The sequence below is a fragment of the Urocitellus parryii genome, chromosome 3 (genome assembly GCF_045843805.1).
Source record: "Urocitellus parryii isolate mUroPar1 chromosome 3, mUroPar1.hap1, whole genome shotgun sequence".
Lineage (NCBI taxonomy): Eukaryota > Metazoa > Chordata > Mammalia > Rodentia > Sciuridae > Urocitellus > Urocitellus parryii.
In genome coordinates this window covers 205,228,472-205,250,628 of record NC_135533.1, presented here as the reverse complement: position 1 = coordinate 205,250,628, position 22,157 = coordinate 205,228,472, and the positions used below count along the sequence as shown (strand labels likewise).

General features: G+C 46.0%; 1 protein-coding gene across 1 annotated transcript; it reads right to left on the bottom strand.

Annotated features, from left to right (window-relative positions):
• Nucleotides 1-10,798: 10,798 nt before the first annotated feature.
• Nucleotides 10,799-22,103, bottom strand: Smim7 (small integral membrane protein 7). The gene is made up of 5 exons (XM_026389776.2): nucleotides 21,132-22,103; nucleotides 21,007-21,048; nucleotides 20,486-20,538; nucleotides 17,624-17,714; nucleotides 10,799-14,847 (listed from the first exon to the last, which is right to left on the bottom strand). The coding sequence occupies exons 1-5, from the start codon at nucleotides 21,155-21,157 to the stop codon at nucleotides 14,832-14,834; spliced, it is 228 nt and encodes a 75-aa protein (XP_026245561.1). The 5' UTR covers nucleotides 21,158-22,103; the 3' UTR covers nucleotides 10,799-14,831.
• Between the last annotated feature and the right edge of the window lie 54 nt (nucleotides 22,104-22,157).

The window sequence follows — 22,157 nt, the reverse complement described above, 5'->3', positions numbered from 1 at the left end:
CTTCAATGGTATATTTTATAAAATGTTAACAAATCCTCTATACATATAAGGATACACATAGACACAGGTAGATATATATGGTTTTATTTCACAATTAACAGAGAATAGCAAGACTATAACTATAAACAGCCAATAATGGGCATCTTAACAAGTTAGCAGCTTCTGTTAAAGTCCAAGCTAGGCGCTACAGTCCACCTAGCCAATCTTCTGCTCCTATTAAGACACCTGAAATGGCTCCTATCAGTTATGCAAAGGCAGAGCATGCCATAAAGCCTCTTGCTGAAATAGTTGTCAATGACAAATGACAGCCCCTCTGACAGCCCCACTGTCCTAAAAGCACAAGATCATTTGTGTTTTTAACATCCTTGAAAATCTGTCTCACCTCAAAAGTGGCCTCCTTCCAGAGAGAAAGGGAGAGGACATGGCTGAGTCCACAACTTCTCTTGCCATGAGAAGCAGGGAAAGTTAGTTTTAGGCAGCATTGCACAGGGCATCTTCAGTCAAGCCTGACAGGGAGACAGTGGGCTCTTTTTCCCCTTAACACTCTGCTGTGACCCAAGCAGGAACCTGGGCATACAAGGGCATCACAGAAGGGAGAAGTGAGCAGTAGGCAGGCTCCACCACCCCCACAACCTTATTGGACCGTCTTCAACAGTGGCACCACGTGGTGTGATGGAACAGCAGCAGGAATGTGTTCACCAGTCTTTTATACAGAAGCAAGCCCCTGGGTGACAGGCCATTTCAAGATCAAGCCACTGGACTTATCCCAGTAAGGGATGTGAGGGCTCCAGTGATTAACAGGAAAAACAAAACTGACAAAATCAATCATCTACTTTGGCCCATTCATTTGCTGAGTTGGGTGGGGATTTTTAAAACACCTTTTCTCATTTATTAACTCATTCAACCACATAATTTCAGAAGCACCTAAAGATGGGTGTACGGAGTTCTGCTTGGTTCTGCAGTTTGTCCTATTTACTGTAAAAGTGAACGCAGTTTTAATTGGTTTTGATTAACGCTGAAGTGTCTGCTACTTATCTTATCTCCAAGTAAAGGGGACACAAAGGCACTCACAGTCTGCTCTTAAAGTTCTAGTTTTGAAGCCAAGCACTGGAACCAAGTTGAGTCCATTAACACAATACTGTGATTTTTCTATACAAGGAAAGTACTCCTGGAACACCACGCAGGGAAAAAGTCATTCTGAACAGCAGAACCAGGAAAGATGTTTGATAAGGAGATAGCACTTCAACTGAGATACTGCTGTATGTTCATATCCTCTGATCTGTTGTTTCACAGGTTCTAAAAGTTTTTCCCAAGGAAGCAATCACAGAAGACGAATGTGGTGTGTACAAGAAGTTCATGGCAGCACTGTTTACAGGAGCAAGAGATTAGAAGCAACCTAAGTGTCCAGTAATGAGGGAGTATAAACGGACTGAGGGTCAATTCAACATCAAGGGAAAGTTATGGGCTGGAAACTGGAAGAGGCCACAGGGAGTCTTCTGGGTGCTGCAACACTCTAGACCTCAACCTGGGCCGTGGTCTCCTGAGGCATGTACATGTAGATTGGCCAGCCGTACAACGCTGTAAAGTGAACCCAAGGTTGGGCAGAGCTCAGCAGAAAAGTGCTTGTCTAGCATGCCTGAGCCCTGGATTCCACCCTCACCTCCAAAAAAAGAAAAAATAAAGTAAATCTCAAAAAGTAAATAAAAGGAAACACACACACACATATGCACACATGTATTTGTGAGAATCAGCCATTAAAACCAGTACTGAATAGCATAAAGATGGATGAGATTCTCCAAATTTAATTTAAAAAATGATCAAATGAAGTATATTAACTACATACATTATGATCTTAATTTTAGTTTTATTAAAATTATACACACACACACACTTATGCATGTGATACACAGAAAGAATACTAGGAGAAAGGAAACCAAAATATTACAGTTGTTCTCTCTGATAAGTAGAAGGACAAATTTTTCTCTTACACTTTTCCCTGGAGTATCCTATTTTCTAGAAGGAACATGTACTGCCTTCTAGCCATCCTGTTAAGTGCTGGGATAGTTCCCATCTTCAGAAGCCTTTACAGTTCTCACTGCCTGACCGATCATTGTCACTGGCTAATCTGCAGTGAGCCCATAATCCCCGAGACACTGGTGATGGATTTGCTCTCAGGCTGGCGACTAATGGATGAAGATTGAAGTCCCACAGTTTATCTTTGCCTTACTGCCCCAGTTTGGTATCATTATTTTTAGTGAAAAGGAGTAACAACAGGGAATTACATTTACTGAGCACCTATACTGCCTTAAGGTCCATGGTAAGGACTTTACATGAAGACCCTGATGAAACCACTCTAGATAAGCAGGTCCTTTTATCAGACCCCCTCAACTCTGGACTGGGCATGTGACTCCCTTTAGCCAAGAGAATGCAGCACACACCATACTCTGCTTGGTCCAGGTTAAAACCTTAAGAAGGTCTGGCAGTTACCATGTGACTCATAATTTCATTCCTAGAATCTTCCCCAAGAAAACTGAAAATGAACATTCACATAAAAACTGGTGTGTGTACATGTTCACAGCAGCACTATTCATAATAGCCACCGAGTGCAAATATCCCCAATGCCCATGAACAGATTAATGAGTAAATGTCTACACATCCACATCATGGAATATTATTTGGCCCATAAAAAGGAATAAAGCACTGATACAGACCACAATTTGGATGAGCCTTAAAAACATGATGCTGAGTGAAAGAAGCCAGACACAAAAGGTCACAAAGTGTATGATTCCATCTGTAGAAGTGTCCAGAACAGGCAAATCCATAGAGACATAAAGCAGATCAGCAATTGCCAGGAATTGGGGAAAGCAAACTGGGAGTGACTGCCAATAGGGTTAGGGTTTCTTTGGGTGGGACGTCATAAAAATGTTCTGGATTTATCATAGTAATGGTTGCCCATCATCATAAATGTACCCCAAATAACTGAAATATGCACTTTTAAACAGGGGAACTACATGTGAATTTTACCTCATTAAAACTGTCAAAAGAAAAAAAATGACAAAAAGGAAGAGGTGGCCTGGCAGCTTTTGCTTTTGCAGTTTTGGAGCACCAACCTGGCCAGGCTGGTCCAACATGGCCAAGTGCCAGATGTGTGAGTAGACAAGTCCCCCGACCCACCCCAATGGACACCATGTGCCCTGTCCCTACTGCACCCTATACAGTTTGCCGGCTCACAGAGCTGTGACCAAATACTTGTGGTATGAAGCCTCTGAATGTTGCAGCATCTGTTATGCTGCACTACATAACCAAAAAACTGCCATTATTATTATCATCATCATCATCATCATCATCATCATCTTGAGAGGGGGTCTACTTTGTTCAAGTGTCCTGGGCTCAAGTGATCCTCCCAAGTAGCTGGACTACAGGAATAGCATGAGCTTTCCAAGCCTCAGGTTACACGTAAGGGGGAGCCTGAGGCCAGAGAGGAGACTCACCCAAGGTCACTCAGCTCCCCACTGGAGCTGGACACCTCGCCAGATCCTTCCATTTCCATGTGCTCAGCAGCCTGTGTGTGTAGCACTTCATGCCTGGTCATCTGTCCCATGGGTTTTTCTCCTTCTGTGAACCTAACCTGGCCTGAATCTTGTCTGATGGGCGGTACACACACTTCTAGGCAGCTCTTTCTGACACGGGAATTAAATCTTTTTTCCCCCTGCTTCTCAGGGGTCTTCCATTTCATCTTGCCTAAGCCCTCGCTATGAGGTCCTTGTCACAAGCCAATGTGCATCGCATCATGCACGCGCGTGCCATCCACCTGTGCTCCCTCACCACCCCTGAGTTATTCTCTCCACATCTGCCATCTGGGCATCCAAGGGATTTGCTTCTCAGATCACTCATGTGGGCTGGACTTGGGACAGGACAATAAGTCCAGCCCAGAAGTCAGGGTTTCCAAAATCTGCAGATGTTCAGGTCCGTTCTAAAAAACAGCACGGGATTTGCACAGAACCTCTGCACATCCTCCTGTGGAGTCTAAACCACCTCTAGGTGACTTGTAATGGCCACTAAAATGTAAATGCTGTGTGCATGGTTGTTATCCTGCACTGCTTAGGGAACATGTGCCGCAGTCTGGCTGGGCACAAAATCACGAACCACTCACAGCTTTGTAGATTCAAACAGCAATTCTTTATTCCCGAACTCACACCGGCCCTCTACAAAACACGTTCTGGGAAAATTCACGTTCTGGGGAAAATTCATGTACTCCACCAGGCTCTAATCAGCAGGATACGCCCTATTCCCTGGCAGGGTACACCTTAAACCTGGAACCGCCCTAAACCCAAGGAGCGGGATACTTCCTAAAACCTGATCCGCCCTAAACCCAGATCGGCCCTGGTCCTTGAGCAAGGTTACCTTTCTCAAACATACATGCAATGTCACAGCGAGAATGTCCAAGGCAAGTCCATTTCCACGAGTCCTTCCTCTAAGCAACATGGGGTACACTGGCAAGGAAATTTCGATGCGTCATTCCTACTTGGCAATGGCTCTCAGCAAACATGGAAAAGGAAAAAAGTCTAGGTGTGTTCAGTAAGATACACAATCTTTTTCCTAATTATTTTTGATCCAGTTGGTTGAATCCATGAATGCAAAGAGCCACTGTGCCCAGTCCTGAGCCAGACTCTGAGCCAAACCAGGTATAAGCCATTTCCCCAAAGAGCTAAAGACAAGGGCGGAGGGGCTGGTGTTGAAAGCCAACCAGGACACAGGAAGAAGGTCAGAACGGGTAGAAGCAACACTAAAAGACCCCACAGGACCAGTGGAACTTTCTAGGAACAAAGGCATGAGGTACCCAAACACAGGGAAACACCAAAGAAGGATTTCCAAAAACAAACCACAGGCCAGCAGGGTTATCTGATGGTATCCACGGGGGATGGTTCCAGGACTCCCTGTGGACACCCAAATCCATAATTCCTCACATCCCTTCTATAAAATGATGTAGTACTAGCACAGGAACCACACCTGTCCTCCTGAAATATTTTATGCAGTCTCTAAGTGACTTAGAGTAGCTAATAGAATGTAAATGCTAAATACACAGTTGTGATACTGTATTGCTTAGGGACTGAAAAGAAAAAACACCTAGGAATGTTCAGGATATACACAATTTTCCTCCCAAACAGTTTTGGTTGGTTGAATCCACAATGTGGAGAGCCACCCACACCTGGTCTTGAGCCACCTCCTCACAAAGAGACTGGCGTACAAAGAGGAATGACAACACCCCCCCCAAACCTCTCAGCAAGACAGGGGCAGGGCAAGGCTCCATCATAGAGGCTCTCCACAATCCTGAACTCCAAAAGCTCCCTGAGCTCAAAATATTTTTGTTAAGTTTGAAGGAAACTCAATTAATGGCAAAGTCTGTGCTGAGGCTGTTTGCAGTCTTCACTTCCCAACTATGTGACTGTCCAAATGTTTTGTTAGAAAATGTGATGCTTTGATGACAGCACAACCCAGGTCCCATGAGATGAGACACAGAATACACAAGCTAAGTATCCCTTATCCAAAATGCTTGGGACACAAATATTCTGGATTTCATGATAAAATATCTTGGGGACAAACCCAAGTCTAAAACCAAACTTCATTTACATTTCCTACACATCTTACACACATAGCCTGAAGGTAATTCTACACAAGATTTTTTAAAATTTCATGAATGAAACAAAGTTTCATGGAATGATTTTTCCTCTTGTGGCGTCACGTTGGCGCTCAAAATATTTTGAATTTTTTGGACACACAATGGGCGCTGCTCAAAAACCAGGGAAGCTCTGCACTCAGAAATGGCCCTCGTGCCTCCAGCTTTAGAAGAGGCCTCACCAGTCAGTGGTGTCTCCCAAAGACCTCCTGTGTGCTGGGCACGTTCTGAGTGCCTTCCCCTAGCTCACAGGATCTGTGTCATCAGTCAAATGGTGTGAACCCATATAATGGGACGCAGAGACCCGCGCCAAATACTCTACACTTGCAGGTGGGGAAGCAGTGGCATAGGAAGTAGAGAAGGGTCAGGAGAACCCGGATCTTGCCAACTCCACTGATGACTCTCACAACTTTGGGTAAGTCACCTCCCTGGACCTGGTTTCAACTTCCTCACTGAAAACACTGAGATGGCACCAATACTCCTAGCACGTTAGGTATGCCAAAGGGTAGAGGAGGCATACAAAAAGCAGGGGCACAGGAGGAGTTCTGTTTGTTCTAAGAGAGGAAGTGAAATTCCAGACAGACCCCCACCCTGCCTCTGCCCACCACACACACACACACACACACAACCAAGCCATTCACCAAAGTTCCCCTGTGCCCTTCCTGGGCCCAACTCACCCTGCAGTATGCTCTCCAACGCCATGAACTTGTCCTCAGGTAAGAGTCTGATTAAACCAGGGAGCCACCACCACCTCCCCACAGTCCCCTCTCCCCACACAGTTCTGAAACTTCAGTTCACTTTCTATGAACTGGAATGTTGGCCCAAGGCTAAATACTTTGTCTTATCTCATCAAATTTTACAAGGCGAGGTAAGGAGACATGAGCAAGCAGATGAAGATTCCTTGAATTTGAAAAGGGTCTAGGCAATGCACACTCATGAAGATTCAACTGCACTTGTCCCTGAGAGCAACCCAAGCTCTGTGGTATTAACTCCCAGGGACACAGGAAAGGATGAATGTCTACAAAGTCTATTCGTCTTTTTCTTTTTCTGCGGTGCTGGGGATGGAATCCAGAGCCATGCACATGCAAGGCAATTGCTCTAGCCACATATCCAGCCCTTTTTATTTGAGACAGGGTCTTGCTAAGTTGCCCAGGCTGGCCTTGAACTTTCAATTGTCTGGTCTCAGTCCCCAAGCCTGAGGATTACAGGTGTGCACCATCACGTCCAGCAAGACGTGTTCTTAAATAGGGAAGAGTCAGGATTAGAGATAGGGCACTATAAAAAAGACTGCACAAGCCACTGCTGGCTTGGAATATGGAGGAAACAGGCTGTGGATCGAGGAGGAAGGCACCTGTGGCAGCTGGAAAAGATAAGGAAACAGACTCTCCCCTAGAGCTTCCAGAAGGAACCAGCTCTGCCAAAACCTTGATGTTAGCCAGGTAGGTCACATCTTCAATTACTGACCCCTGGAACTGTAAGAGAATAAATTTTTCTTATTTTGAGCCATGAAGCTTGTGGTTATTTGTTACAGCAGCAAGAAGAAACTAATACAGCTTTGTTTCTATGGTTTGAATGTATCCCCCAAAATTACATGTTGGAATTTCATTTCCAAAGCAACAGTATTGAGAGGAAGAATGTTCAAGAGGTGATCATATCATGAGAGCTTTGTCCTCATGAATGGATTCATGCCATTAATGTTTCAGGAGTGGGTTCCTGATAGAGGATGAGTTTGGCCCCTTTCCCTGCTATTTGGCATTTGTACACTTGCCCTTCTGCCACGGAATGATGCGGCAAGAATGCCCTGGCCAGATGTTGTCCCCTTGACCTTGGACTTCCCAGCTTCCAGAACAGCGCAACACAAGTCTTTGTTTAGTGTGTGTGTGTGTGTGTGTGTCTCTCTCTCTCTCTCTCTCTCTCTCTCTCTCTCTCTCTCTCTCATACACACACACACACACACTCCAGTTTCATGCATTCTAATAAAGGCACAGCTCTTTACTGAAAAGCCAACAGCCTCTCCTATAGACATGGCTCAGCCCAGTTAGCACTCTGTTATTTAATATACTTGAAATACAACTATTCCAACTGAGGGACTAGCGTTAGTTAACTGAAACATCCATACGTAGCTAGTGGCTACTGTTTTAGACAGCATAGGCCCTGGCTACTAAAAGTGAGGTCCAGGGACCAGAAACATCCCGCCACCAGGAAGCAACTTAGAAATGTAGGCCATCATGGCAGGGGTGTGGTTCAGCGGCACAACACATATTTAGCATGAGGTCCTCATCCCCAGTCCCAAAATGAGAAAAAAGAAATGAATCTAGACTCTCAGCCTGCACCCCTCAACCTGTTAGGCAGAATCTACACTTCACAAGTATCCTCCAAGGACCCCTAGGGTTGTCAGGTCTGAGATGCTGTAGTTGAAGCCATCATCCACTTACACACATACCCTTTCCCGGAGCACCAGGAGACCAAGTCCCTTCACTGCACTTCTCAGGTGTCTTCCTTGACCCCACCAGGGATTTTTGTTTCGTTTTGTTTTTGAGATGAGGTCTTACTATATTGCCCAGGCTGGCTTCAAACTCTTCCTGCCTCAGCCTCCAGAACAGCTGGGACTCCAGCCATGTGCCACTATGCTGGCTTGTTTTCTTTTTGAATGACGTGAAACACACTATGCCAAAGATATGGACTAATAACAGCTGTTGAATATCTACTACAGGCCAGACCCTTGGGCATCTGTTATGGACTCAATTATGCTCCCTCCTAATTCCTATCATGCAGCCTTAACCTCCTAAGTGACCACATTTGGAGATAGGACCTTTAAGGAGGTAATTAAGGAAAACCAAAGTCAGAATGGTGGGCCTTAACCCCATACACTGTTGTCCTTACAAGAGAGAAGTACCAAGGGGTGAGCAGAGAAAAGGCCACGTAAATACAGGGTGAGAAAAATGGCTGCCTGTAAGTCAGGAAGAGAGCCCTCACCAGACACCAACCTACTGGTACACTGATGGACTTCCAGCCTCCAGTCTGTGACAGAATAAATTCTGATGTTTAAGCCACCCAGTTCCAGTATTTTGTTACAGCAGCCGGAGCTGATTAATACACCAACTCATTTAAACCTCACAAACCCTGCCAAGGAGGTCTTTTCATAACAAAATTGACAAAAACAGCAATCACAAATTAAGTGCCTGCTCGGTGCCAGGCAGAGTATAGGCACAGACCCTCTATGATGTGGCTCTGTCCTTCACTGTCTCCCACATCACAGAGGAGGACATGGAATTGCAAAAGACCAAGACATAGCCCCAAATCACACTTTATAACTGACAAAGCTCATGTCTGATCCACACCACCATCTCACTTTCTGCTACAATCAGTCCTTAACCAGGGCACCCCCTTTTATTCTTATGTACACAATGAACTCTAATTAGAGGCACCAAGCTTTAATCCCTCTAAAGAACTTATACAACTCCCCGCCCCGAACAGTCTGTACTCTTGTGCCCACAACAACTGACCACCAACTGGCACAATAATGTGAACTGGACACCAATGAACAGGATCCACACCTGTAAGATGTCCTTTTTTTTTTTTTTTTTTTAAATTGCCCATTTCACAGGTCAGCAAATTTTGCCCTAAAGAGCCAGAAAGCAAATCTGTTAGACTTTGAGAGACAGATAGTCTATCACAAGAAATCAGACCTGCCCTTGTAGCAGGAAAGCTGGAACAAATGAGGTGTAAATGAACGCACATGGCAGTGTTCCAATAACTTGATTTATGAACCGAAAATTTTGAATTTCAGGCTGGGGATGTAGCTCAATGATAGAACATTTGCCTAGCTTATGCAAGGCCCTCAGTACCATCTCCAGCGCTACAAAAACAAAAAAAAATTTGTTCTGAATTTCCTACACAGTAGTTATCTATAGGGAGAACATTTCAAGACCTCTAGTATATGACTAAAACCATATAGTGTCAAACCCTCTATATATACACTATGAATTTTACTATACATAGGTATCTACAACAAAGTTTAACTTACAAACTAGGCCCTGTGAGAAATCAACAATAGCTAATACTGAAATATAATAATATACCAGGGCGGGGGGTGTGGCTCCATGATAGAACACTTGCTTAGCATGCAGACCCTAGATTCTATCGCCAGCACCACAAAAAGGATACTTCAATTCAAGTTATTTAGGACTAATATGAATTATTTATTTCTAGAATTTTTCTAATTAACATTTTCAGATCCTGGGTAACTGAAACCAAAGGAAGTACTAATAAGGAAGGACTACTCTAACTTTCTTCTTTTGCTTTTCTGTAATGATTTAAAAATTAAAAAATCATTGTGTCTCCGGGCTGTGAAAAAGACAGGCTATGGGTCAGATCTGGGCAACAGTTCACCAATCCCAGATCAACAACCCACAGGTCCAAAAGGAAGCCAGCATACCACATAGTGACGCAGTTCTTGTCTTTTTTGTTTGCTTGTTTTGTTTGCAGTGCGGGGATGGGACCCAGGCCCTGCACGTGCTGGGCAAGTACTCCCACTGAGTTCTACCTCCACCACCCTGCCCACCATTTTCTCATTGAAAAAAATGTAAAGTCTGAATTTCCAATTTGTTGTTACTGATCTTTTTCTCATCTAGGAATACTTGCTGAACTCTCATTTTCAGGTATTCAAGTGCCAGAGAGGGGGTTCAAGAAAATCAAGTGCTTTTCTCTGTATCATAATGAAAATCCAGGGGATGGTGAAAACAAACTCTAAGTAGAATTTACATCTTGTTTTTGCTTTTAAGAGCATGCCTTTTGCTTTATACACATACTGCATGTATCTTCCATTAACACAGGAAAACATCAGGAGGCTTGTCAAATATTTCATAAACTCAAATTTGGCTAAGAAAGAGATAATCAAACAGTTGGAATTAAAAGAAAATGCCTAGCTAGTGACAGCTTTGCTGGCTTTTCAAATCCAACCACTTCAGATGACAGCTGATCTCGTTATCACATTGCACTGCTGCTCTGAGAGAATTCAGGGAGACAAGAAGGGTCTCCCCCACCATCAAGAGAAAATAAAATTGGGTTTCAGTCTACTAACCACACCACTTGAAAACGCTGGCTAGATTTTTGGCAAAGTTGATAAAACCTGTTTGCAAACAAATAATATTTGTTAAGATCCAGACAGCAGGAAATGCAGATTTCAGTTTTGGGGAGAAGGAACACCTTTAGATTCCCCGTCATATTCTAGCCATCATCTTCAAGGGTTGGCAAATTTTTTTGATAAAGAGCCAAATAGGAGATATTTTCAGTTCTGTGGACTACACAATTCTTCAACTATGTGGCTGAAGTGCAAGAATAGCCACAGCAGCTGTAGACAACATATACAGAAAGGAGCATAGCAATGTTCCAATAAAACTTTATTAACAAGATAAAGCAGTGGGCCAGACTTGACTGTGGGCTATAGTTTGCTAATCCCTGCTCTAGAGCAGCTGGAACTAAAGTGCAATGAGACTCCCATTCAAAGGAAAGACTGCAAAATGACAAGGGCAGAGGAAGCAAAAATGGGTTCAAACATGAACTCTAAAGGACACATGGCCAGAGCAGGTGCAGCTCTGTGGTCTTGGAGTTTGCCATGTGTGGCTCCTCACTGGGAGTGCCTTCACGCCACACACCCCAGGGTGAGCAGCAACAGGCTGTATTACTCAGAAGTGGTTAAGACCCTCCTGGGGGAGGCAGAGGTGCCAAGGTGCAGCCAACTGCTGTCATTTCTCTGCTGTCACAGGGAAATAGTTATTTGGGTGGAGCTGAAAAACTTGTCCTCATTCGCAGTTTATGTAAACTGAAGTAGCCTGACACTAACATTGCTCTCAGTCACAGCTGATGAGGATCTAGAACCAAGTTCTTTGGTTAAAATAAAGACAAGGATGTGGGTTGTCCAGGTGCATTTTTCTTTGAGGATTCTTAGTCTAAAGTTGTCAAAGTAGAACTTTTTCAAAAAAGTGATCCCCAAAAAGCCATTAGGGAGGAACACAGAGATGTTCATCAAGGTGTTATTATAACAGACAAAAAATGTAGATAATACAAGTGTCTATCATCTGAGGACTGGCTAAACTAATCATATAATGTCCTTACCATGAAGTATTTGCAGTTAACAAGAATAACACTGTACGGCTGGAGATGTAGCTCAGTGGTAGAACACTTGCCTAAGCACGCAGGAGGCCCTGAACCTGCTCTCCAGCACCACAGGGAAACAAAAAAAAGGATATTGTAGAAAAAGGCATGGTCACGTTATCAGGTGAGAAAAGCAGACAGGAAGATAACTAAGATAACATACAGCATAAAGAAAATGATGTGCTACACTCAAATAGCACTGCATGGAAAAAGAGCCAGAAGGATGTGCACCAGGTGAGTCTTTGGGGGCAATATGCAGATAGGTGAATTTTTGCCTTCTAGCAAGTTTCTATTTTATAATGTTCCGACAATAAGTATATATCAATGGTAAGAAACTTCCAAACAAGTAAAATGAACTAAAGCCACAATGATGGTATATTCCAATGTGCCCTTCCAGGGTCTCTGCCCCAAGCATGAGAGAAGCTAATGAGGGTCACAACACTGGTAATAATTGTCGCATTGATAACAGTGGCCAAAGTACAATGTCAAGTCCAGCAAGAAGGTCAAGGTTAAAGAGACAGTTATTGAAATGAGAACCATGAAATTTCTCTGGACGCTGGGAAAGTATAAAGGGAAGGACGCTAGATGAAACCAGCAGAACCCACACTGCCTGACCCACATCAGAACTGTGTCACACACACAGACCTGCACATGTAAACCGGGACGGGAAAGTGAAGACAAAAGGTTTACCATGCCAGAGGCAGTTCCAGTTTTCAATGTTAGGGCCAGCCTGTACCAGTGCAGGTGGAAGGAGAGAGGAAACACACGGTGATGACACCTACTGGTGTCAAGCGCTCACAGGCAGCTGGCCCGTGCTCAAGTTTGCAGAACCTCACATCCCAGGCCAGCATGAGCTGCAGGCCTATTAGAGTCGTGGGAACTGAGGCTTCAAAAGGGGAAGCAATTAGCTAGGGCCCCAGAGATGGGAGTGAAGCCACATCTCACTAACCCACATCTAACTAACTGCATGAGCAATTCAACTGAGCCGGGCCTCCCAAAATTCAAATTTCAGTAGCCTTCAGAGTCCAATGAAGGCTTCTGAAAAGCTTCCTAAAGACGCACATTCGAGGCCCTGGGTTCCATCCCCAGCACTGAAAAAAAAAAAGAACTAGACACATTCACACATTCATGAGGTTCACTTTCTAAGATGTATAGCAGCTTCCAACAGGAATGTGAGAAAGCCACTGTTTATATAAACTTAACAATGAGATAACAGTTCTCTGGCACAAAATACAACTACTGAAACAAAACCTCCACTGAGAGCATTCCTTCTTAGCACACAATTCCTCCCCCTCACAGGCCAATGCCTCGCCTCCCAGAAGCCCCAGCTCCAGGCTGAAAGTCAGAAAGGGGCCCTCTTACCATTCACATGGCTGAAGGAGGGATGGGCAACACCTTGGCCTGTGTATTTATGACAAGAACAAAGGCCCAGATCTGGCAAAGCTGGTAACTGAGTAGCCATGAAACTGAACGTGACCCTGGTCTAGAAGGTCAAAATCACATGTGCCCAATTCTTAACCACCATTTATCAAATGAAATCTAAAAGGGAAAATCTACTACCAACTATTTTCTGACTTCATGACAGCCTTCAAAATGAATCTTGGGTGTTTTTCCCAAGGTTATTCGAAATGCTTCAAGTTGGAAGATGATGTCTTGGCTTAAAAAAAAAAAAGTCACGATCGTCTAGGTGTGGTAACATGTACCTGTGGTACCAGCTACTTAGGAGACTGAGGCAGAAGATAATACTTGAGCCCCAAAATAGGAAATCAGCCTGGGCAAAATAGTGAGACTCCATCTCAATAAATAAATTAAAAAAGTATAAACAAAAGTTCCTTTTTAGAAATGAGCTTTATTTTCAATGCTATTGAGTTCTAAAAACCTGCATATTTACTTTTTTTTCCCTCCAGGTTTACCTACATGTCAAAGATTTCAAAAACCAAAACAAACAAATCAGATTCAGGATGCCAAACACCAATGTATACTTTTAGCAATGAAACCAGAACTCCCTTTCAGAGAAACTTCTGGAGCAAACACTGTATTTCCTAGATCAAGACTCGCTGTTTTTCAAATTCAAAACCACCTATATGAGAAGCAACTTGAACTTGAGCTTTCAGAATGTGGAGAATATCACACAATGAAATCACTCTCGTCTGTGCGGGTGTACAAGTGGCTCCCAGAGTCACTTTATTTAACAAAGGACTTCAAAGCAAAGAAAATTTCTTCCTAACACTCCCATCAGACACTGCCAGCCATCCCCACTCCTCTTCTGCAACACTGGACAGTGGCCCACCTCATCCCTTTTACTAACAGTTTAGTGTCTAAACAGGAAGCTTGGTGTCCCTGTGACAGGTGCCCCGCTCCTTAAAGTCCTGGGGATGACCTTGGCTGCTTTGAGTGGCCAAGCAGACTATCACTGGGACGGGGGAAGAATCTGAAATCAGGACCCTGGCTGGCCCCAGAGCCACTGTCAGATCCAGCAGGGAACATGGAACTCACTGTTATTTATAAACGCCCGAAAGAGGATGCTTCAAACTTAAGAGCCAACTCTTCTGCTCAGACCCCTGGATTAAAATGCTTTTTAAAAGTTTATACAATTCTAACCAAAAGGATGGTTATTAAAAATAAAGCAAGAAATATCCCAAATCAGACTTCTTGTGAAAGCTTGACACAGAAAGGATTCCAATGCGATGGAATGACCCAGACACGTTCTCTCCTCTAAGGGGAATGTCACTTTATCAGGCCCCTTACGGAGACCCTCCTGAGACCCCTTAAGTCGACAACATTCCAATTCAGAGGCCAAAGTGAAATTATCTTTGAAAACAGTGACATGGCTGGGAAGCCACGTGCATTTTGGTGAATATTTTTCCACCCACCACGAGCTTAGGCTTTCTGGGAAGGTCCTTGGTTTTCTGATCAAAAACATTCTTGAAGTCATCAGGAACAGAGAAATGAAGACTTGACATCCGGAAAAATGAATCCTGGGTTCTGTATTCAGGGCTCAAGAGCCAAAGAGTCTGGAAAAGGCAGAGGGCAGAATGACTGTGAGGATGGGAAGCCACTGGTCTAAAAATATTATTAGAGATTATTTTATTTTATATAATTCTCTGCTCATGCACAATATGTGAATGTAGTCAACCATACTGTACTACTTACTTACTTCTTAATTTTTTTTTTTTTTTTGGTACTAGGGATTAAACCCAGGGGCACTTTATTACTAAGCTATGCCACCAGCCCTTTTTATTTTTATTTTGATACAAGTTCTCAGTTAGTTGCTGAGGGTCTCACAGAGTTGCCCAGGCTGGCATTCTTGAAATTCTCCTGCCTCAGCCTCCCAGTCACTGGGATTATGGCGTGCACGACCATGCTCAGCCAACAGATTTAACACATTTCAAAGTAAGTTACAGATATCAGCGCCACTGATCCCTAAACATTCACAGATATTTCTCCCCATATTTCAAGTTACTTTAGGATTTCCTAAAATTCCCGAAGTAGCTTAGCTCAACTGATACAGAAGTGGGTACAGGGAATACTGAGCTGTGCCCTGGGCTCTGCCAACTTCCTTAGCGACTGCAGCAGTCACTGCCATAGACCCTAAGAGTGGATCCTTTCAACCCCACGATGGAGGTCTGCCTCCCATACTCAGGTGCTCAGTCAGAGTTTATTCCATGTTTACTTCCTACAACATGCATCAGTGAAAAACTGTCCGGGAGTCATCTGACCTTCTTTACTTTCAAAACATTTCTGCATTCTCACAGAATCTTTGCTAGCAACCTTTGATAGCATCATGACAGTTCACAGCACAAGAGTTCTTCAAGTTACCTAACCCTTCCCCTGTTCTTGAACATTTCTAGACTTTTTGTTTTGAAAATGTCTTCTTCATAAAGGGATAATGCATGGCCACCTCCTGCCCTTTTCTCAGTACTAGAGTTTGAACCCAGGACCTCATACCTGCTAGGTTAAGTGCTCTACCACTGAGCCACATCTCCAGCCTTTTCAATTTCTATTTTGAGACAGCGTCTCAGTAAGCTGCTGGGACTGGCCTTGAACTTGAGATTCTCCTGCCTCAGCCTACATTACAGACATGCACCACAGCACCCAACTTTACTTTCTAATATACTAGGAAAGTCACTCATTGCCTTCCTGCGTAAAGTCTCTCCTTCTTCTCCTTGTGCTTCGGATGCAAAGCTACATCCCCAACTGAAAGCCCTTTCTTAAGAGAATCTTCTCTCACCCAAAGGCCCCACTGAAAGAGCTGGCCTAAATCAGGGGTTTACATGCATTCTCTGTCAGGGGCCACAAAGTAAACAGTACTGGCCTCAGGACCTTTACACATGCTACTTTCTGTGCTGCCATGCTTTTTCTCTAGCTCTGCAAATGACAGATTCCTTTCTGTCCTTTAGGTCTTGATTTAAGACGCACTTACCCAGAGTCTTTCTTTCCCTCATCTCTGACACTGGGAGCTCCCTTCCCACTTGCCACCTCAACCGATTGTTTCCTTTTTGCCATTTTTTTAGTTCCATATCCCACCAATTTTGCTGTGCACTTTCTGAGGGCAAGGACTATGGCTGTCCTGGCCTCAGCCTTCAGTTCAGAGTACAGCCCCAGATGGAGAGTGAATACATGGGCACCTAGAGAGACAAAGGATGGAGTCGCCCAACTCGGTTCCACTTTCTGTGAGTCCTGGTTACACCTCCTACACTCAAGTGCAAATTCCTTGATCTGCAATCACAAGCCCTCTTTGTTTCTGGGCAGGACTCATTCATGCTCCCAAACTGACTGGCCAAGCAGGACACCTGGAGATGGGTCTCTCTGGGAATATGTCACGGTTCTCATTCTGGGATCTAAAACCTTTTCAGAGACCCAGTCAAATCCCTTCTCCCCAGAGCTTCTAAATCCTGGAACCACCCCCAGATAGCCACAAGGCTGGCTCAAGGACCACCCAGCAACCCCTGAATTCAGTATCTCCATTGCTCAGAACAGTTAACATTGTGTCCTCGTCCTTTTCAGGGGAAGCATGTGGGGATGGACCCAGTGAGGCCTAGAACTTGGCATTCATTTCAAGTCCATTTACTGTGAATCTCGTGATTCTTTAACAAAAGTGTTGGAATCATGATCCCAAGACTGGAAAGAAAAGCAATCTGCTTGGGTTTTTTTGCCTAATGAAAAAGTGAAGGTGACCATAAAAACAAAAATAAACTCTGGATATAGTTCTTCTGGTTCTAGGAAGGCTGCTGGAGTAGGATCTGGACCTTTTAAGTCATGTTTTCCACCTCAGCAGATGCCAAGTACAGGCTGAGACCAGTAGAGGTGGCAAGAGGGGACAAAGCCATGTGGGACCTGGAGGACACCATGTTCTAATAGAAACTCAAACCAGCCAGGCAGGACTTCAGGCTCCAGTTTTCTCACTTGTGTGGAGAGTTCTTACTTTTTTGTTTTCTTTTTGGTACCAGGGATGGAAACCAGGGGTCCTTAACCATTGAGTCACACCTCCAGCCCCACCCCACCCCCACCCGTTTTATAACCTATTTTGAGAAAGGGTCTCACTAAGTTGCTTAGGGCCTTGCTAAGTTGCTGAGGCTGGTTTTGAACTTGCTACCCTGCCTCAGCCTCCCAAACTGATAAGATTACAGGTGTGCACCACTGTTTCTGGCAAGAGTTCTTATTTTAGAAGCAAAAACCACGACCCAAAAGTGCTGAATGAAATGCCACAGAACGCCCGTGAGGTCATGCATTCTCATCCTGGTGAATGATGTTGAGAAGACAGGAAGGGGATGGCGGGGCCAGACTTACACAATCATGCAGAACATCATGAAGACGTTCCAGAGGGCGATGAAGATCCGAAAGTATCTGAGGCTCAGTAAGAATTCCCGGATGTTGTCCCCTAGAGAGTAAGAGAGCACTTTTATGGCACTGTCCACTGCAGTGGGCTTCTATGATTTCTGCCCAGCCTGCACTCACAATCCCGACCCTCCAGTGGCTGTGTGGCTTTTCTCCGCATTCCCCCACCCTTAGCTCTCAGGCCATTTACCTGACAGCACAAGGCCCAATGCCTCTGATGGGCTCAGAGAGGATCATGTGCCCAAGTCAGTCCAGTAAGAGATTCCCCTGGGACTTTTGCCTCAACTACTCGGAAAAAGTCTCTCATTTTTTGTCAGGTTTGCTGGGCTGGGAAGTTTTAAGCTCAGGGCCCTAAAAAAGGGGTCAAAAAACTGGCCCACAGGCCAAATCTGGCCCCTGCTGCCTGATTCTTTGTATGGTCTGTGAGCTGAGAATGGCTTTTACATTTTTTTTCAGTGTTTTTTTTCAAAAACATCAATATTTAGTGAGAAAAGTGGCATACAGCCATGCCCATGCAGCTATAAATCACCTCTGGCTACTTTTGTACCATCACAGCAGAACTGTTCTTGTGCTTGAGACCAAATAATTCAGAGCCTCAAATATTTGTCTTGTGGCCCTTCACAGAAAAACTTGTTCAGGAGGGTGAGGCAAGAAGATTGAGAGTTTAAAGCCAGCCTCAGCAATAGCAAGGCATTACACAACTCAGTGAGACCCTGTCTCTAAGTAAAATTCAAAATAGGGCTGGGGATGTGGCTCAGTGGTCAAGTGCCCTGAGTTCAATCTCTGGTCCCCCCCCCCAAAAAAAATTGCCATTCCCTGCTCAAGGATCATCTTTGCCAACACAAGTCTGGTAACACAGGAGAAAGGAGAATTGAGAGCTAGAGAGTCAGAAGTTAGAGGGCTGGTGTGAGACCTGGATCCAGGAGTACTAAAGTCAATTCTACTTTGACCACTTTGAGCTGACTCTGAAGTATTTTCAACTGAAAGCTCCCAAACTCAGGCACATATACCTGGGGACAAGGGGTCAAACTGCTTTGAGGAAGCTAACAAGCTCTGACTGCAACCATAGAGTTTACTGCAGTTCAAATCCTGGCTCTGCACTTCCGCACAGGTGACCTGGGCTGGTCTCTGGACCGTCTCTGCTCACTTCCTCCTCTTCAGGTACGGGTGGGTAGCTGAGAAGACCTCGGCACGGTGTCTGGCACACATGGAGCTCTGAACAAACGCAGCCACTACCGTACAGGGGTCAGCCCGGCAAGGGGAACGGGGATGAGGAGCACTCCCTTCAGGGCACAGAGGGAGGGTTCTGAATGGAAGGAGGCTTGAGGGAGGCAAAGCGCATGGGAAAGTGGCAGATCCAGAAGTACACAGCAAACTCCTGTCCAGGTGCCCTTCTTGCCATTCCTGTCTCTGACACCATTTCTGAGCCCTTGTGCCACCACAGCTTTGATTTAGAACTGTGAGGCAAATCCCAGAGCCTGGAATAGTGTCTCCACGTTGTAGGTGGGCAATATATGGCTGCAGAATGCATGCACGCATGAATGAATGGATGGATAGCTGATCAAGTGACTGAGAGTACAACCTCTGCAGTCCAAAAAACCAGTTTCCAATCCCGATTCTGTCACTCATTTGTTGTGTGACCACAGGCAAGTTGAGCCATGTCTACCTCTGGCCTCGGTTTTCTCATCTGTAAAATGGGAAAATGAGCCATACCTTTCAGGGTTGGAGGTGAAATGAAACACTGGCCGAAAAATTCTAGCAGGGCAGCCACCCAGAAGGGCCCTCAATAAAGTGGAACTGTTAAACTGTCTACAGTTCAGCACCCTTCACCTTGGCTATGGTACCTCAAATGGCCTCCCGGCACACACTCCAAATGGAGCTGCAACCCCATCAACATCTTGTGACTCCTGACATCACCTCCTTTACCACCTATTCTTTTTTAATAAATATTTATCCTGCCCCAAGGTAAATTCCATGAGGTAAGGACTACATCTGCCTTGTTCCTGCTTTATCCCAGCACCCAGAGCAGTGGCTGGCAATGTAGTGGATATTCAAAAAATGTCTGACTGATTGATGAATGAATGAATACAAGTTGCATACAGCTTTCATTTGATTCTCAAGAGTCACATAAATAAATTCAGTAGGAAATGTAAAATTCTGGGGCCTCCAGAAGCTGTGTAGGTAAGAGGATACAAATATGAAGGGGCTTGGGTCTGGAATGAGGTGGAGTCCCAGGCCCTGTCTCAATTGAGGTTCTGCTTTTCAACCCTACTCAATGGATGCCAAGAGAGCTCCTAAATCCCAAGCTGCAGGATTGATTTTCTGATCTTTTTTTTTTTTAAGAATAATCAGGTATCTGAACTTTTATATAAAACCTCCCAATTTGGCAACTAATTAAAAAAGCACACAAGTCTGAGGCACTCTGAAAGCAACAGCGATGGGTGGAGCTATTCATTCATTCATTCACTCACATGCATTAACATGCCGCTCTCTGAGGACACGGGGAGGGGATGAACTCCTCTGGAGTTTACAATCCAGTGCTAGGGGCAGACATTAGCCAAATGATAGCACACATAATGAAAAATCATAACCACTGAAACAGGAATTGAGATGAGTGCTGACTTATCAGAGAGGGTCTCACAGAAGAAAGGAGGAGGTGCCAGAAGTGGGCAGACGGAAGAATACACCCTCAGTCCCAACCCACTCTCACTCACATACGCTCAGTTAGAAGGAAAACCAGGTAGATATGTTGAGAAAGAACCATACTCTCCTAAGTGAACAGTGCGATTGCAGGGTGCAGAAAGAAGACCTTACCTGTACTGGGCTCCCTCGACTCCTCCCCAAAGCCCTGCGTGTCCTTCTTTTTCCTATAAAGAGAAGACAGACCATGTCCACTTTCAATGGGACAAAGAAGGCTTGGTCCCCTGACCCTGCAACACAGCTCAGAAGGCCATGATTACTAAGCTTCGGACACTCCTGCCGCTGTCATGCTGTGTGACCTCGAGTGCCTCTGGGCCACCACCTACACGGCCCATATAAGCCACACCCACAAGGTGAACAGGGTGGTCCAAGGGCAGCGAGTATGTGGCCGAGGGTCCAGGGCAGGGCTGTTTCTGGGAGAAAGAGGCTGAGGCTCCCAGAGGATATGAGCAGGAGACCGGATTTAAATTTCCGTAGTGTTGCTGAGGGTCAAAGGAAGAAAAACCAGAGAGGAGGCGTGACCAGAGGTCGACCCAGGGCTTGGGGCGGGGCCTACAACGTGGGGCGGGCTTACGCCGCGGAGGCGTGACTACGAGCTCCCGGGTGGAGGCGCAGTCTTAGCGCGGCCTACTCACAGTTTAAAGTTGAGCACGGCCCCAGCGTTCATCAGCAGCGTCCTGCAGAAGGAGAATTACGTTTACTAAGGCCGCCCCTCGCCCCATCTGGCTGTCTCTCCCCATCCTCTGGCCCCTCTAATTACCCAAACAGCAGGATGTCCCCGATCATCGTTACAGCAGAAGTACCCGTCAGAACCGGAAACGGAAGCCCCAGGAAGGGAGGGGAGAGGAGTACTAACCGACCAATCCTGGAACAAGTGTGGTGAGGGATGGGCCAATCGAAGGCCACGGCAGGCAGGGTCCCGCCCTTTGCAGGCCAGGCCCCTTTACGAGGGAGCGAGCGCCCCTCCTCGCAGGGGAGGCCCAGTGCGTCCGGGCAGGAAGGGCTGGGCGAAAATGCTTCTTCGCCTCAGAGAGAGAAGCCTTCTGGGGGTGGGGGCACTTTGGAAGAGTTCTGCGCATGCGTGACCTGCCGCCGGAGGATTAGTGCAGCTGCAATTCTTTCCTCCTAGCTGGGTCCGGGCTTCTGCAAAAAGGAAGCTCCGGATGCCTGAGGAGCTGTCCGGAGGCGGGTTCTGTCACAGTGGGCTCCTCCGAAACGGAGCGCTCCAATGACTGGACTCCAAAAGGGGGTCCTCTGGGCCCCGGGGGAGGCGGGGACTCTCAGCCGGCACCGCCGGGGAGAGGGTCCCCACTGGGTGGTCCACAGGGCAGCGGGTTCTGACTGGTGGGTCCCTTGGAGGATGAAAATCCTGACCGAACGGGTCCTGTGGGACTTGGGGGTTTCCCCTGGGTTCCACAGGGGTCGGATGTCCTGACTGAGGGGTCTCTTTGGGAGCCGGGGTCATGAGTAGGGTCCACAAACGACAGAGTCCTACGGGAAGCAGTGTCCTAGCCGAGCCAGGCCCGCAGGGACGGGCGTGCCGCTTGGGTGGGCTCGGTGAGGGCCAGGTCCCCGAGTGGGCAGCCTCTCCCGGCCGACTCGCCCTCCATGGGGCCGGGCTCCCAGGCTGGCGAGGCCGGGGGGTGGTCGTGATGACCCGAGTGATGGGGCCTGGGACTCGGTCGTCCAACTCCGTGGGACTGGGCGGCCCGCCACCCGCCCTGGGGTGAACCGTCGCCCCTCCTCTCCCCCGGGGGACGGGCTGGGGGTGGCGCCTGGAGGGCCG